This window comes from Pleurodeles waltl, chromosome 5, assembly GCF_031143425.1.
Source record: "Pleurodeles waltl isolate 20211129_DDA chromosome 5, aPleWal1.hap1.20221129, whole genome shotgun sequence".
Taxonomy (NCBI): Eukaryota; Metazoa; Chordata; class Amphibia; order Caudata; family Salamandridae; genus Pleurodeles; species Pleurodeles waltl.
The window spans coordinates 1,710,029,183-1,710,046,492 of NC_090444.1; the positions used below are offsets into that span (position 1 = coordinate 1,710,029,183).

The following is a 17,310-nucleotide window of genomic DNA, read 5'->3' on the forward strand; positions in this document are numbered from 1 at the left end:
GTTGGATAATTTAGTCATGCAATCCTTCATCATACAATCTTTATCTGGCTGCTCATCCAGAGTATAGACATTGTTCACTTTCATTCGCATACTACTGTTGGGAGGTTTGTATGTACGATTGGGTTGTTTACAAACTACTTGAAAGTGACCAACTTTTGGCATTTCAAGCATTTCTTGCCCAGCGCTAGGCAGATTTGACTATTGCCAATATGACTGCGTGAACCCCAGCGGAAGCATAGAGGAAAATGTCTATTTTGTTTCAAATTTCTTTCCTTAATGTAACAGACTTCAGAATCCTAGGGTCACTTGATTTACGTTTGGGTGTTCAGTCTGTCCACACACCACTTTGGATGTAATGATGGGCCTCTCAATAGCCTTGGCTATGTCAACTGTTTCATCTAGAGAAGGATAGCGACAAGCTAACAAACATTCCTGAATTTTCTTAGAATAGCAATGGAATACAAACTGGTCTCTAATATGCACATCTATATTGCTACCAAAGTCACACCTTGCAGCAAGCACACGTAAATTGGCTACATATTCATCTACAGACTCATCCATAGCTACCTTACACATTGCAAAGTTGAATCTCTCAAGTAATACATTGGATTCATCTGAAAATGGTTTCCCAATTCTTTCCTTCCCTTCAATATACACATTCCATACTGCGTTATGGCCACTACTCCCACTAGGTGAAAAGAATGGCAGATAGGTTATCAAACACACGCTGCCCAGCTACACCTAGGTGATTGAATAGCAAGGCTAATTTCCTTGTAGGAGAAAAGTCATTAGCATCTATTACAACTAAATAATTTTCAAAAACTCTTATCCACTCACTCCCCTTAATCTCTGGTTTACCACCCCTTGGTAAAAAAGGCAGTGGTTGAACCACTATATGATTGGAAGCCATATTATATAACTTACAAGCACCTTACTTATATTCTTATTTTAGGACACAGAACATAGATATTAAAAAAACTGAAATTCCAGTATGGTGAGCCAAAAAGTACAATTGTTCCAGTTGAAGTCTTATTCAATGTCTTGTAAAACAACAGCAGTTAATGCGATTCAAGAGGAGAAGTTATTAGTGGCTTCACTGGAAAAATATGCAAAACTCAGAGTTTCCTTTGGGAGTTAAAATAATTCAAACTCACTTGTGCTTCTTCCGGCAACTTCGAGCAACTATAGCTTTAAACACTCGATTCGCATGCGATTTATCGTGAAATAATGCTGGGTTTTCCTCAATTGCTGCTACCCATAAGGCGTCGCGTATCTAAGCAACCAGAGACGTGTGGCGCACGCACTACGTGTACAACAGGTAACCTGGCAACCTTGTGACGTGAACTTCCTGGATGCAGAAGAGTGCAGAAGGGTTCCGTGTCTCCACGCTGTGATGTCACTGTGACTTAAAACAAACAGTTCACGCGATGCTTTAACTCACGCACTGAAACAGTCACTGTTTTTCCAGGCTCGCACTCAAAACAAACAGTTCACATGATCCTTTGACTCACGCACTGCAACGCTCAGCAAAACATATGCAATTGCATCTCAAACAACTTTAAAATAAACACGATTCGAGCGCTGCGCGAAATTACTTGTCCACACAGTTGTCGATCTCCACAAGGCTGTAAATCTCCGGTGGGTCGATCGTTGAGTGCTGGATCGGTGGGCCCGTCTACGTCGAGGTTTCAGGTGCCTCCAGAACTTCTTTGGAACCCCACTCCTGGAACCATATGTAGGAAGTGAGGTGAGTTGTCTTCAATAAATCTTCTGACAAGAATTCTGGTATTTCAGATGTCACCTTTAATGCAGGTCCACGGCAGGCACAAGAGGCGACCGTACAGCACGAAGGTCATAACAAGAATGCCCCCCAGCCACCAGGATCTAGAACCCAACAGTAGGTTCGACCCTAACGGTATAGAACTTACCACAACTAAAAGTAAACCTTAAGTAAGCATTGAAAGAGTAAAATGTGCAAAAGAGTACTACTGTCCTCTTGCAGAAAAAGTGAAAGACAAAAGAGTACTGCGCAGTCCAGCAAGGCAACAGCCTTGCACCTGCTTCAAGCACTGAACAAATCAGAACCTCAAAGATGAAGAGGATGACTCTGGGTGCATTTTGGAGAAGTAGAGTACGGTGAGACAGTCACATTACAGAGGTGAAGACACCTGGCTGCCCCCTATGCAGCATCCCATCCTCATCACCAGTGAAGAAGACAAGCAAGCCATATGAGGTAAGCTACTTTATTTAGCATAGAGGATAAGTCGCCAGTCTCACCATGCAGGGTAGATCTCACAGACAACCAGCATTCTGAATGCCTCCAATCTGAACCTCCTAGTGTAACAGAGAAAAGGGGTGAGGGAAGAGGCAAATAAATGAACTGCAGAAGAGGGTCACAGATGTAATGTGAAGATAAGAAACCACAACAATATACCCAGGGATAGAACTCACAATCTGGGCAGTGTATATTTTCGCATCTCTATTTTTATATAAATCTCTACCTATATATAAAAAAAGATACCAGAGCAAGCCTTATAATGTCTTCTCAATATACAACAATATATCTGCAAATTAAATTGATTTCTGAGTTTGAGGCCTTTAACACCTAAATCCATCCCTTTTATGTTGTTTCAGGCAGATACACCTGCACAGTATCTCAAGGAATAACAAACAGCAGCAGCAGCGCTACCATTACAATTTTGCCATTGCCTTCAGAATCACAACTGACAACAAATATTGTGGATGGAATATATACTTGCCCATCAACCGTGACCCTACGATGTTGTACAACAGACTCAAACAAATACCGTTTTCAGTTTAAAGTCCAAGGCTCGTCAACACCAAGTAAGTGCAACATATTGATAAGATGTTCCTTTATAGGTCTGTGAAAAGCTGTGTCTTTATATGCAGCACAGATAACCTCACTGTTTTTAGAATATACTTGTGTTCAGTGCTTGACTTTTAAATTTTTATATTTTTGGAAGAAAGAGATGGTTGCTCTACATTAATAATAAGCACCTACAATTATCTGTGGAACGTCCTGTTACAATTTCTGATTGTGACTATACCCTTCTGTGTTATGGCTAACAAGGTTTCCAACATGTTTAAAGAATTGTAATAGTAATAGTTATGCAGTGTCATTCATTTTTTAATTTACCCACCCATCTTCAACTCTGGTTTTATATACATTTGGGTGAACGTCTTATTTGAGGGCTCTTTGATTAAAGGGAAACAATGCAAATATACTACATATGAAGGTTTTACATAATGTGGTTACGCACATCAATGTAGCGTTATGTGAGAAAAGACTGCTATTAAGGCTTTATAGTAGATGTGTACTTATTGAATGCAAAAGAAAAGTTTATTTTAATAGGTTCAAAATCTGTCACAAACATAAAAATGGTGACATTTGAACAAATATGTCATTAATGCTATGAAAATACCCTGACGTTCATTTTCAGTTCTTCATCTAGCCCAATATCACAGCTTTTATCCAGCAATCATTGCACAAGGGGTGAGATGAATGCAAGTGGTAGATACCAAACTCTGCTTCATCATAGCCTTAACAAAAAAGACTGACATTTAGAAAAAGAGACCAAATACTTTCTTGACTTTACTAGGTAGTAAGGGTCTATAATCGCACCCTGTATTTTTAGTTACATCAATAACACGACCACCAGTAAATGTTATATGGGGAAGTGGTTTTGTGTGAACTGTGTTGCTTAGGATACTGCGAAGAGCCCCATAATTATTGATGTTCTATTGATGTTAGATTTTATATTTTATTTTTGCATTTTTAAATAGTGTGAACTCTTCCCGAGGGCACTGAAGCACTTCACATGAGAAACAGTTACCGTACACAAGATCACATTCATTTTTTTGTTTAGGCACAATGAGATGACGTGATTTGCCCAGGATCACAGAATGTTGATCCGACCCGGCTCAAACCTGTTTCTGCCGTTTCAAGGTCGATGGCTCGGGCTGTAACTCCACCTCCTCTCCATCCCAAGAATGAGCTCCTTAATGATTTTTTTTCCTAACTCATGTTTCATTGATTACCCTGTATTTTCTAGGAGTTTGTGACAATGATAAGCCCCACAGGGGCCATCAGTTTCCAGGAGACAGTAAACTGGGAGGGTAACTGCTTAAATGACACTCAGTCCCCCCTAGCAGTCCCCATTTTCCATTCCTGCTCTGTGTTTCACCTAGCCCTTCTCCTCGCCTCCCACTTCTACCTCCTAACCCTGTCCTCTCTCCTCCACACCACCACCCCTCGCTGCTTACTCCTACCTGCGCCATCCCGTCCACTCTCCGCGTGATCCGGTTCACCACTCCTGGTCTTCCTCCTCCCTTTACTTCGCTTCAGTTTAACACATTTCTCCGCTGCATCTCTCCCCCCACAATATCCATCCATTCATCCCGCTCCTCTCCCCAGTTTTAAAAATCCTCCTTTCCTTTGCATGTTGTTTCAGTTCATATTTCTTTTCTCTTCCCCAAATGAACACTCTCCTCTTTCCTCCTGCCGCCACTGCATCCATCATATTCCCTCCCTGAAACAGTTTCGAGAATCCTCACCTTTCCTTTGAATGTTTTGTTTCAGTTTCTTCTAACTCAGTCAGTGTAACCTAAGAGATCTGGACCTCCTGGTTGTTCTCTGTAAAGCGCCCTGACACTCTTTAAAGCGGTGCGGTATTAAAACGAAGCATATACTTTGCATAATAAATAAATACTTGGTTCTGCACCTCTGTGGTTTGGGTGATAGCAATTCTGTAGCTTCCACAGAGCCAGACTAAATGAGGTGTGGTCAGAGAGATTGTAACCCTAATCCCATGACTTCTTAGTCAGGCACCTAGCCCTAATTTAGCTCTAACCCTATAACTTCTGAGTCTGGGCTTTAAAGCCAGGATCCTACCTCAAACCATTCTCTCCGTAATTACACATTGGTTGTCCCCTGGTAGGTGTTCATTTTAGCCCCAACCAAGCTCAGTTATGTGCAAAGTGTGGGGACAGTTATAAGCACACATGATGAGGGGGCAACCATCAATGGAGTGTCCAGAACGGTATCTTTATCCGTGCTTTGACAGAAACAAGCCAAATATAGCAACACTCTACCCTAAAAATACCAGGCAGGAATAGGTTGATATTAGCCATCCAGGACAGAGGGAAAATTCGTGGTAGGCTGAGGATCGCTGGGCTGCTCTTAGGGGTACATGGATGAGGGACAATCAGCAATAAAGCCTGCCACACAGGGCTGAGGTCACACACCCTCGGTTTTCTTTTAGAAATGTTTGTAATGCGCCACCCCCAAAATGCTTCTGATGGTCTGACCCATAAGTGCCAGGATACCCTTCCCGGTGATTTTTGAATCACATGAAAACTATGCACAATTGTATTGTTTTGTGGAAATAGGATTAATGCTTTGGAAACATTTGTGAATTGGGACCTTTCTGTTTCTAATTATTTTCTCCTGAAGACCTGAAACTTCAGTATCAGGATCTGCTTCGGTTCTTATTTGGCTAGTGTGGGATCAATGGGAGGAACATTGTATCAGTGCCCTTTTAAACAGATCCAGGGATCAGATAGTCCTTTATAGTTGAGAGGCAGAGAAAGTCATTTCTCAACATTTTTCATATAAACAGCTGAAACTAAATATAAGAGCAATATATTTCTCTGTCTACAGTAAATGAATTTTCAGAAGAACTGGAGTGTTACCAAACTACCTACAGCTACACAAGTTGTGAAAAAGACAATACAGAAATTGATTGCATTGTGACTAACAGTCTGAAGTCCATAGCAAAAAGTATAATCCTGAGGCCACTAAAAGGTAAGAAAGTGTACATTTTCAAGTGTATTGGGTACATATTTTGATGATGTATGTTGTATTAGGTTGAGACCTTCCGAAATCACATCACATACTCTATTGTGTTGAGAATTAAGGGTCGGGTTGCAGGTATTGGGTGAGGTGGCATCAACAAAAATGAGGACTGCAAATTAAATTGGATTAAAATGTTAAGTTAAAAACAGCAGTTATTTTCATATTACACATGACTATACATCTTTTGCCTTGATTGCGAGTAGGGTGGACTTAGGTGCAGAGATGCCAAGTGGCTAGAAATAACAATTCAAATCCATCTATTAGTAGTTAATTCACATTACATGGTAAATAACTGTGGAGACTCATTCTTTTTCCTGGGTGGAATTACACAAAGAATTCTCAGTTCTTTGGGGTTTAAGGTTTAGGCTCACATTTACCACCAGCTCTAAATGAGCAATAATTGTCAAGAGTTAGACTTTGGGGTTGAATACCAGAGGAAAAGGGAGGTTGTATTTGTACAAGGGGGAGTTTTACAAGTTTTCGAGGGCGTTAGGGCAGTGTTTCATCTGGAGATATCATTCCATCTAATTAGTATTTGTTTCTGTGTTTGTCTGTCAAAAGTACTTTAAATACACAGTGTATAACATTTATCCATAAAATATGAATAATTGGAGATTTTATGTGTATCAGTCTGTCTGTCTGTAGATTGTTTCAAACATGTTCTTTGTCTTGTAATTAGGCTCATGCAATGCTGAACCCGACAAACTTCGTTAACTTTAGGCACACTGTGTCACTGGCAAATGTACATAACACCAGACCTACTACCCTTTTATTGCCCATCCAGCCAGACCACAATCCCATCACAGCAGGCCTTTTTTTGACATAACAGTGTCAGATCCTGCTGGAGTGTCAAGTACTGCTTGACAGGTCTGATGGAGGTTTTCATATGGTGGTGTACTTCGAAAAAATCTCCCTTCTCAATGGTAAATATTAGCTGACACTTGGGCAGGGCCTTTCTTTTGTCTCTCAGCCAGTCAGTCCCCATATCAGTCTCTCCAGATTTACAGTATCACAAACTGTTCAACTAATTTTACATATAAAATCTGGGGTGCACTTCAGAGGGGGAAGGAAGGATGCCAAAACGATTTGTGTATATCCACTGCCTGATTGCTGAAAGCTCAACTTTGTTTTACCAAATATTTGTCTCTGAGATTGCGAGTGCTGTCTAAAACAGGGGTTTGGTGTTAATTGTGGGAGGACACTAGGATTACCACAGTACACACTATGATTACCACAGTACACTCCCTACACACACCCCAGCCCTCGGAGCCCAAGATCAGTGTCGCCAAAGACTGTGACTGTCTTGAAAATGCCCGAAGTGGATAGGGCTAGCCTGAGGAACATTTACCCCCTTGGTTAGAATTTCACCAGGGGTCATTCTTACCCCCTAGCGGGGTCCAGGAATTAATGTGGCATCTCCATGCACCAACTGCAGAACACTCTTGGACCTATGGAAGACCAAAAGAGGACTGAACATCTTCTCTGAGACCTGAGAAGACTGGACTTGCTTTCCCTCTTGTACACAGGACTTAAATGTGAAGTCCAAGGATCATTAGACTGTGCCCTCTCAGTGAGCAGTGGGATGGCCATATCTATCCGTTCTAATTACTCTGGGGGTCATTACGACCTCGGCGGGCTTGCAAGAAGACCGCCGAGGCCGCGGGAGACAGAATACCGCCATTGCCAGCGGTATTCCTGGCTCACTATTATGACATTTCCGCTGGTCCAGCGGACGGTAACACTGTTACCGTCCACTGGCCCAGCAGACATGTCACATCAGCATTGCTGCTGGCTCGTAATAGAGCCGGCGGCAATGCTGGTGTGCAGCGGGTGCAGTAGCACCCGTCACGCATTTCACTGCCCGAATTTGCGCGCCGGGCTATGCCTGGGGGCCCCTGCACTGCCCATGCCATGTGCATGAGCAGTGCAGGGGCCCCCAGGGGCATCCCAAGTCCCCTTACCGCCAGCCTTTCCATGGCGGTGTTGACGCCATGGACAGGCTGGCGGTCGGGGACTCAAGCACCGCTGCCCTGGGGATTATGACCGCCAGGCGGAAACCTGGCGGGAAATTAGAGGGGCCGGCGATATGGCTGTGGCTATTGCGCCACGGTCATAATTGCTGGCGGAACACCGCCAGCCTGTTGGCGGTGTTACTGCCACCTTACCGCTGGCCGCCAGGGTCGTAATGGCCCCCTGTGTCAGAAATTGGGTTGTTGATTGATTGAGGTGTGAGCCCTGTTCAAGCAACAGCCACAGTCACTTGCAGGATGAACCACAAAAGTCACTAAATTAACCTATGCTTAACCCTGGGCAGCTTGGCACAAAAAGCAGTCCAACTTTACTTAGAGACAATGTGTAAGGTCTTTATGCAGCTACAAACAGAAACAAAGTAAGCACACAACACAATAAAAATACCAAACTAATATAGAATCTGAATAAATTTATTGACACCAAATTGACAGAAATCCAATCAGTTGAACCAGAGCTATGAACTTTTAAAGTTTAAGGTTCAAAATAGCTCCTGTGAGATAAAAGTGCCAACCATAGACATCTGGCCTCCTTAAGCACCACAGTCAAGGACCCAGGAGTGTTTGGAAATCTCTTGGGGGGGGTCAGGTCTCCCTCAGGCTGGGACCAAGTGCAGGTTCAAGATGGTGAGGATCTGTTATGTCCCTGTAGCTCTGAAAGGGAGGCCAGCAAACTAGCCCTTGGAGTCACATTTGGTAGTCCTGGGTGCAGATGTAGATAAAGGGCTCAACAGGAAGGCTGGCCACTGAGGGTTCAAGGCAGGCTCTAGGCAGCAGTCCAGACGTTCAAGGTTGAGCATCAGTCTGGCAGAGTGCACAGCAGGTCACAGCAGTACGCATTCTTCTGAGAGTCCTTTCGCAGGTACAGTAGTGGGTCTGAAAGTCCTATTTTTTCCCCCTGGTGCCCTGCTCCTAGAAGGTGGGAGAAGTTTCTGGAAAGATCCTTCAAAGTTCTGAGAATTTACTGCCTCCCCTGCCCTGGCTCCAAGCTAGCTACGGTGACAATACATGGCCTTTAGGCCTATTGTGAGGAGACAGGATGCAGCCGATTCAGGTGCAAGTGGGGCTGTGCCTCGCTCTACCCCTCATCAAGTTATTTAATGGCACATTGAAGCACACCTAACCCCACTATTGTGTGACTGCCTATGAGGAATTCACAAAGTATGTCAGTTACACCCAGTCATGTGACCTAGCACAGGCTGCAGGCACAAAGGGCTTAAGGCAGTAACATGCCAACTTACTAAAAGTAGCATTTTTCTAAATTGTATTGAGAAATCCGACTATACCATTAAGGGGGATTTATTACAATTCCTCCGGTGCCGTACATGATATATCTACCTCCTCTCATTTAGGAACTACAGCTTATTAAATGTAATAAGGAATCCCGAATGTTATCCTACAGGAAGGGTAGGCGTCACAGTAAAGAAGAACACATTTTGGAGTTTTTCAGTACCAGGACAATTAGAACTTAAAAGTAGGGGGTGTGGTCTGGCCACGCATGGAAATGGCCACCTGATACCAGAGCTCCGGGAGACGATGGCGGGAAAGCCCAGGGCACTGTACGGCCCTCCATCATTGCTCAGGAGGACCTTCAGAGTACCGAGGGACGTGAACGACTTCACTCCCACTCCCACGCCGGTTGAAAATCTCTGCCAGACGGGGATATGTGGGCCCTAATCAGAGGCCTGCGGTAGCGGGCTCACGTACCCGAGCTCCTGCAGTATTTAGAACAGGGCGTGACAATGGAGTTCTGCCGCCGTCACTGCCACTGACAGTGAAGCAGGCCTAGCGCCCCCCCCCTTTCCTCACCTGGATGCCCCTTTCTCCTCTTATTGATGGCGCCTCACATATGGCAGCTCACCTCGGCCCGCAAACATCCAGAGAGGACTGGATCGTGACAGAGGCAAGACGGTGGGGTGTGACGCCACTACAGCCCCTCTCCATTCATCCAGGAAGGTGCTCTGTTTTACCAGGAACGCCCGAGGGGCTGCTCCCCCCCCAGCTTTGCCAACCGTCATTACAAGGACACACAAGCAACCCATATGATAAGTTTTCTCTCCATGAGGGGGGCCCAACACCCTTCCTGAGAGCCCCTGCCATTAGCACCTTAACAGAGACCTAGGAGGACCCCCACCCAACAAGGTTGGTTCCCCCCATCAAACCTAGAGCAGTAAACAGCAAACTGTCCTGTTGTGTCATACCTTGTCCCGCCTCAGCGGGAGTAGCTCCAGCATAGTTCTTTTACCCACCCACTGAAGCTGCATGCCTACCGTCTACACTACATGGCCATTGCCCCAGCGGCCAAACACTGGACCCCTGAGCTCCGAGATTATCCGGAATCAGTGCTGCTTGGGGAATGGGTGATACTACCTTGGTCCTGACAGAGGGGATCTGAGAGGGACAGAGCCCGTTGGTGGACGTTTTCTGTGCCGTTGCGATTACCAACACCCCACGATATTTACATACCTTTGCCCACCCACAGTTCTCCCCCCCTATGGTGACGGCAGTTACACTGTGACTAGTGGGGCCTCTGCACCCTTCCTTCCTCTTGGCCAATCCCCTCTGGATACTGGACTAACTACGAGAGCCAGGGGTGTGTCTTGGGGTCCGGATCCTGCAGTGCCAATAGGGGGAAACTATAAAAGAGATGCCCAGCGGCAAAACGACAGGCAAATACTCTGGCAAATCAGTGAGACAACTCCTTTTTTTCAGAAGCCCTTCTCAATACCCGACTCATGTCCTCTGCTAGGGGCCTGCAGCCAACGGATCTACCCCATGCCACTACCAATTCACCACACGAAGTAACAAAGGATCGTATACTTCAAGAAATTACAGCAGTGGGACGTAAACTTGAAGGCATGGACTCTACTATATCCTCAGTGGCCACAGGGATGAAATCCATTTGTTTGGACATTGTAGGCTTCCAGGCTAGAGTATCAGGGCTAGAACAACGAGTGGCGACAGTGGAGGTTCACCTTAACACCACCCCTGACCGTGACCAAAAACTTTTGTATCTCCGCAGTAAACTTACTGATTTAGAGGACAGGGGCTGCAGAGACAATATCAGTTTTTTCAGGTTGCTGGAATACATTGAAGGGTCGGATGTCCAGACTTTCCTGCGGTCCACCCTCCCCACACTAATGGGCTTAACTTTTAATTCTCCTTTGGAGTTTCAGAGGGCACACAGATTGGTCTCCAAGCGGTCGGATGGAGCCTCCAGACCTCGCTCAATCATCGCCTGTCTCATGCGTCACATACAGGTCCATCAAATACTCCTTATGGCCCGATCTCATGGACCATTCCGAACAGTAGACCTCGAGGTCCGCATCACAGCGGACTTCTCGAAAGAGACCAACGACCGCCGAAAAGCATTCCTATCACTCAGGCCCCAACTGCACCAACTGGATGTGAAATGTAGCCTGTTTGACCCAGCGCAGATGTGGATCACCAAAGACGGTGTTTCCAGGAACTTCTACAACCCAGAGGATTTACAGCTCTATCTAGACACCCTATCTCTGCTGAGGATGGACACGTTCACTATGACGATACCTTCAACACAGATCGTTGACGCTCGGGCCACACCACATCCTTCAGCTACCTTGGAAGTGGCACCTCACCATGATAATGATCTTCTTCTCAGAGGCAGGGATCCAGAGAGACTAACAAGGGTCCATGGTGACAGGGATCAATTATTGCAGGTGGTAGCACAGCATACTCAACTGTCAGACAGACAAATCCCGCTCCCCTTTGAAACCATCTCCTGCTCCCATCTGATCACGCCAAGATACCACAGACCATTCACTACCTGAAAGGCTTGATCGAGCTACAGAACTTTCACCCTGATATTGGTGGACAGACGAGTACCCTACTATGTTGAACTAACTGTTGCTGCTGTGCTTAAAAACTGGCTTGAATTTCCTAACTAGTCCTGATGCATTTAGGTGGCTGTTTTCTCTCCAGATTTGGACCCCTGTGTCTTATCTTTCCTTCTCTTCACTTTTCTTTTTCCCCTCTCACCTATCTTTCTATCTTTCTATCGCATGTCGGCGTGCCAGTGTTCAACTAGAATAATTGAAGGAATGGGTGTTGATTGTGGAACAACATGTGTGCGACATTGGATGAAGTGTACGATTTTGTAGCTAAGCTGCATGAGATTATACATGTGATCTAGGTCCACTATACCTTGTTTTAAAAATCTGTTATATTGTTTATGTTTCAGTAGAGGTTGGACTGGACTATGTAGGTACTTAGGGCTCCAAGATTGTAACCTAAAGTCATTTTTGATCAGACCTACCCCAGTATTGGTGGGCGGCTGAAGATCTGGCTATATTGTGTTAATTGTTAGTTATACCACTTACGCTACCTTCTATCCACTTTTGTATTCGTCTAGTTGGCGCATTGAGACCTAGTTAGAACACTTGTATGACCATGTGCTCTGTTGCATGTGACATGTTGCCTGCAGGATGTGGGATGCAGAGTATACCTCTTTAGCCAGGCCGTATATGGTTATTGTTGAGCCATATGTTCATTCAGTTCATAATGCATTATCTTATTTGAAAATCACATGTTATATCTCCTATATTGTATTTCTATGCTCCTGCTGTTGTTGAAACCGGGCTGGTCAGCCCCCCGGTTTACATGGCCCCAGTGACAATAGTGCACAATTGTTTCTGGCCAGGATTGTATGTTAGGCTCAAGTACCATCCCCCTACTCCATGCCACTTGCCCTTCTATATGTCATAAAGTATGCTTAATAGGGTTTGCGACCTCCCCCCTCCCTCCTCACCTTGGGACCTTCATCCGCGACCTGGGAGATCTCACACTAACACGTCTCCATAGTCACTTGCCTGTATTTACCTCCACACCTTAGCTCGGAATCTTTACCCCTGTGTGCGCCCTGCCCCAGGAGGGAGCCCTCCTTACTGACCGTGAGGACTCGGCTGGTTTAGACCCGCAGCCTGCAGTTCTAGCCCCTCTTAGGACCGGATCCTATCCATAACCGGTAGGTCCTCACCCCTAACCCCCTTTCTCCTCTCTCTTTTCTCTTGTCTCGCTCTTTTAATTTCTTTCTGTTTCTCTCTCCCCTCTTTCCTCTGTCTCTTCTCTACCTCTCCTCGCCTGGACCCTGCCCCCCATTTGTTTGTTTGTGTGTGCGTTCATTTTTGTCCCTTCCCTTTCCCATATCCTCTGGCGAGAAACCCTTGAACCCTTCTGTGTTTTCTGGACCCAGATGGGCCCCCTTTTGCCTTCGTAAACACTTCTGGTATCCTCTGACATGGGGACCAATTTACCATTGACAACAGTAACCTGGAATGTTCATGGCCACACGCACTATATTAAGAGAAAGAAAGTCATCTCCTATTTGCGATCCAAACATGCAGATATTGCTCTTTTGCAGGAAACGCACCTTGGAATCCCAAAAATTAAGTTGTGACTGGGTAGGTAAAACGCTATATAGCGGCAGTCCGCCGTCCCCATCGTGAAGCTCTGGCTCTCTAAGTAATTGTGGGGTTGCAATTCTTCTTCACCACTCTTTGCAATTTAAGGTGCTCCAGTCATGGTCGGATCCAGATGGTCGATATGTCCTTACCAAACTCAATATTGGAGGTCGTACGCTATGTGTTTGGTCAATATATGCCCCTACTGGCTCCAAACACTCCTTCTTCCTGCGACTGAACCACCTTCTGACAGAGATCGGTGCCTCTCAATACCTCTTAGGTAGAGATTTGAACCTAGCCCGACACCCAATCTTTGACAGAACAGGCAGTCTGGACATATCTAATAATGTGGCTAGTGCATTGTGGGGAGACGTTATCTCAGACCATGGCTTGGGAGATCCCTGGCATTTAACAATAGATAGAGTATACTTTTCTATCGCCGGTGCACAGGACACAGTCCTGCTTGAACTATTTCTTCGTCTCTCATACACTTGTCTCCATTATCAGCGACTCTTGGACGCTGGAAGCAGCAATCTCCAACCATGCACCCGTCAGTTTGGTGCTAGACTTGGGTCTGGTTTTTCCCGGCCGCAAACCGTGGCATCTACCTCTATCTTGTTATAACACGCCACAAGGTAAAGATCAACTACGTGCCCACGTTTCGGCCTACGTAACCGGTAATAAAGGCTTGGTCTCCTCTCCTCAAGTCTACTGGGCCACGGCAAAGGCGACGATCAGAGGATAACTTATGAGGGATGAATCCCTTGCTAACACCCAGAGGCGCTCTCACCAACGAGAAATAGAGGGATTAATAGCAACATATACCCACGATTATATGATATCTCGTTCCCCTACCACGCGTTGTCACCTTGAAAAGGCAAAGATGGAGCTCAATACATTATACACCTCTCAGGCAGAGTATGCTCTGCAACAGATGAGAGGTAGACACTATGAGCAGGGTGAAAAGGCAGGTTGGTTACTAGCTGCCCAGTTATGTTAACGGGAGGCAGAGCTTGCCATCCCTGCCATCCAGGATGCCAATGGCATACTCAGTACCCTCCCTCAGGATATAGCTGATACATTCGGACGCTTCTACCAAACCCTTTATACCCGCCCAAACGGTGGAGGATCACGACAGGCTAGCAGCATTTTTTGAGAATGCACCGATTCTCTGCTTTACTGAGGAAGGCAGAGGGCTGCTAGGCGGCAAGATTAGCAAGGAGGAGATCATTAGTGCAACATCTAACCTACTCTACTACAAAGCCCCAGGAGAAGACGGTTTCCGGCAGAATACTAAAATTGGCGGACACAGTAACCTCCCTCTATGAAGCCTTACAAGAGTGGAAAAAACAGGGTCTTTATATCCTAATTCTAATAGAGCGTCCATAGCAGTCCTCCTGAAACCAGGGAAAGGCCACTTATTCTGTGGCAGTTATCGCCCCATCTCCTTTCTTAATGGCGATGTTAAGATACTGGCTAGTACCTTGGCGTCTTGTCTCAAACAAGTTATCCCGACCCTCATTCACCCCACACAGGTAGGCTTTGTACCAGGGCGCTCCTCAAGAAACCACTTACGTACCCTAGCGCATACACTTTGGGCCGTCCGAAACTCCGCAGAGGAGGCTGTTGCCCTTTCCCTTGATGCTGAGAAGCCCCTCCACCGTATCGAGTGGTGGTATCTTTTTGAGACGCTGAAACGCTTTGGCCTGGGGGAGGGGTTTATTGCTAAAGTCAGATGGCTGTACGATTCACCCACGACACAGGTCAACTGCAGAGGGTTCTTCTCTGCTAAGTTTCCCTGCCCCCTGTCCCCGCTGCTATTTCTATTGGCAGTTGAACCTCTGGAAGCCACTATTTGACGGTCGTCTACCATAGCTGGAGTACCCATTCCAGTAGGTCGCTCCACACTCTACCTGTATGCGAACGACATATTGCTCACACTTACAGACCTTTCACATTCTCTTCCGGCACTGCAAGATATTCTGGAGGAATTTGAAATACTATCAGGATATAAAATCAATTGGGAGAAGAGCGAAGCCCTACCCTGTCCCCGGTAACCACGAGGACGACTCTTACAACGCTCCCGGTCTCCTCGAAGCAATCACACCTTAGATATCTGGGGATCCTCATCAATTGGGGTTCCTTTCGGGGAATGATTTCGGGGCTACATAACCTCTTAAATCAGCACTTATTTCCCTACCTCTTCTCTTGTCCCTTACGACCCGATGGCAAACCCAACTGCAGACAGACTATGATATGGAGTGAGGGACCCGACAGGGCTGCCCCCTGTCACCGCTGCTATTTCTATTGGCAGTTGAAACTCTGGAAGCCACTATTTGACGGTCGTCTACCATAGCTGGAGTACCCATTCCAGTAGGCCGCTCCACACTCTACCTGTATGCGAACGACATATTGCTGACACTTACAGACCTTTCACATTCTCTTCCGGAACTGCAAGATTTTCTGGAGGAATTTGAAATACTATCAGGATATAAAATCAATTGGGAGAAGAGCGAAGCCCTACCCCTGTCCCCGGTAACCACGAGGACGACTTTTACAATGCTCCCGGTCTCCTCGAAGCAATCACGCCTTAGATATCTGGGGATCCTCATCAATTGGGCTTAGCCCACATGGTACAGGATAACCTGGAACCCTTGTTAGATCAAATCAAACGTGATTTTGAAAAATGGTCCCAATTAGGGCTCTCCCTGTGGGGAAGAGTGCAAGCTGTGTGGATGGTCACTCAGCCACGTTATACCTATGTGTTGGGGATGTTACCACTATTAGCCCCTTTCTCCATGCTCAGGACGGTAGACGCCTGCATACGAAAATTTGTATGGGGCTCCCTCAGACCGCGGCTCTTTAAAGCTAAACGCATCACACGGCGGGAATGCGGGGGACTGGGAGTTCCCTCCATAGAACACTACGCACTGGCGCTGCATCTCTCACAGTTGTCCTTCATGCTTCCAGATGTCTTGGACCCTCCTCTATGGGTAAAAACAGAACAGATACTCTCGAATTCGCCACTAGGTCTGGACCTGCTATATGGCTCTGGAGCCCCCTCGACCACATCCTGCCCATCCGTTAATACAGACCTCATTATACTCTTGACGCCGAGCTCACCGCCTTCTGGGAGTGATCCACAATACACACACAAGCACCGCTCTGAGGCAAAGTCCTGTTTCTTAAAAGGGGGGAGAGTGGTTAACTGGGGGGTTTGGCAGGTTAAAGATATCATATCCAGTGATCAACTCTTGGATGATGGGATTTAAATTAATTCCCAGAATTGAAAGCTGAATTTGGACTCCCCAATCATTGTTTCTGGCAGTACAGAGAACTCTCAATTGTCTCCGGAGTTGCTTGGGGCCCCCCATGGACCATACAACATTCTCCAATACTTTACTATTTACGAACATGGGGTTCCTTTCGGGGAATGATTTCGGGGCTACATAACCTCTTAAATCGGCACATATTTCCCTACCTCTTCTCTTGTCCCTTACGACCCGATGGCAAACCCAACTGCAGACAGACTATGATATGGAGGATTGGGCTGAAATTCTGGAAGCGCGAGAGCTGGGGGCCAGAGGCCAGAATGAAATTTTGCCTTTTTAAGACCTTGCATGACTTGTACTGAACACCCCAAAAACTTAGAGCAGCTGGGCTATTGCTCCGTGTGACTTGCTGGCGATGCCCCCATCCGCACTGTGATTTATTGCACATACTATGCAACTGCCCGACTGTACAACCATACTGAGAGGCAGTGGGGGTCACTCTAAGAGAGTCTCTACCCTTGCCAACCTCTCTACCGAACGCCCTGCTTGTCTTGCATGATACTAGGTATATACACAACATGTCCTGTACACAACTTCGCCTGTTACACAGTGCACTAACAGTAGCTAAACTTTGTATTAATTGATACTGGTGTGCGGCCACGGCCCCCTCCCATGACGAATGGTTGTCGGCAATGTTT

The 17,310-nt window shown here is 46.1% G+C and overlaps 1 protein-coding gene across 5 annotated transcripts in view; it reads left to right on the forward strand.

Annotated features, from left to right (window-relative positions):
- LOC138296693 (adhesion G protein-coupled receptor F5-like) overlaps positions 1–17,310 on the forward strand; it is a 912,996-nt gene that overhangs the window by 638,997 nt on the left and 256,689 nt on the right. For all 5 annotated transcript variants that reach the window (XM_069236060.1, XM_069236064.1, XM_069236063.1 and 2 more), the window contains 2 exons: positions 2,635–2,844; positions 5,681–5,824. In XM_069236060.1, the coding sequence (XP_069092161.1) occupies positions 2,635–2,844; positions 5,681–5,824 (354 nt within the window). The remainder of the gene's footprint in view (positions 1–2,634; positions 2,845–5,680; positions 5,825–17,310) is intronic.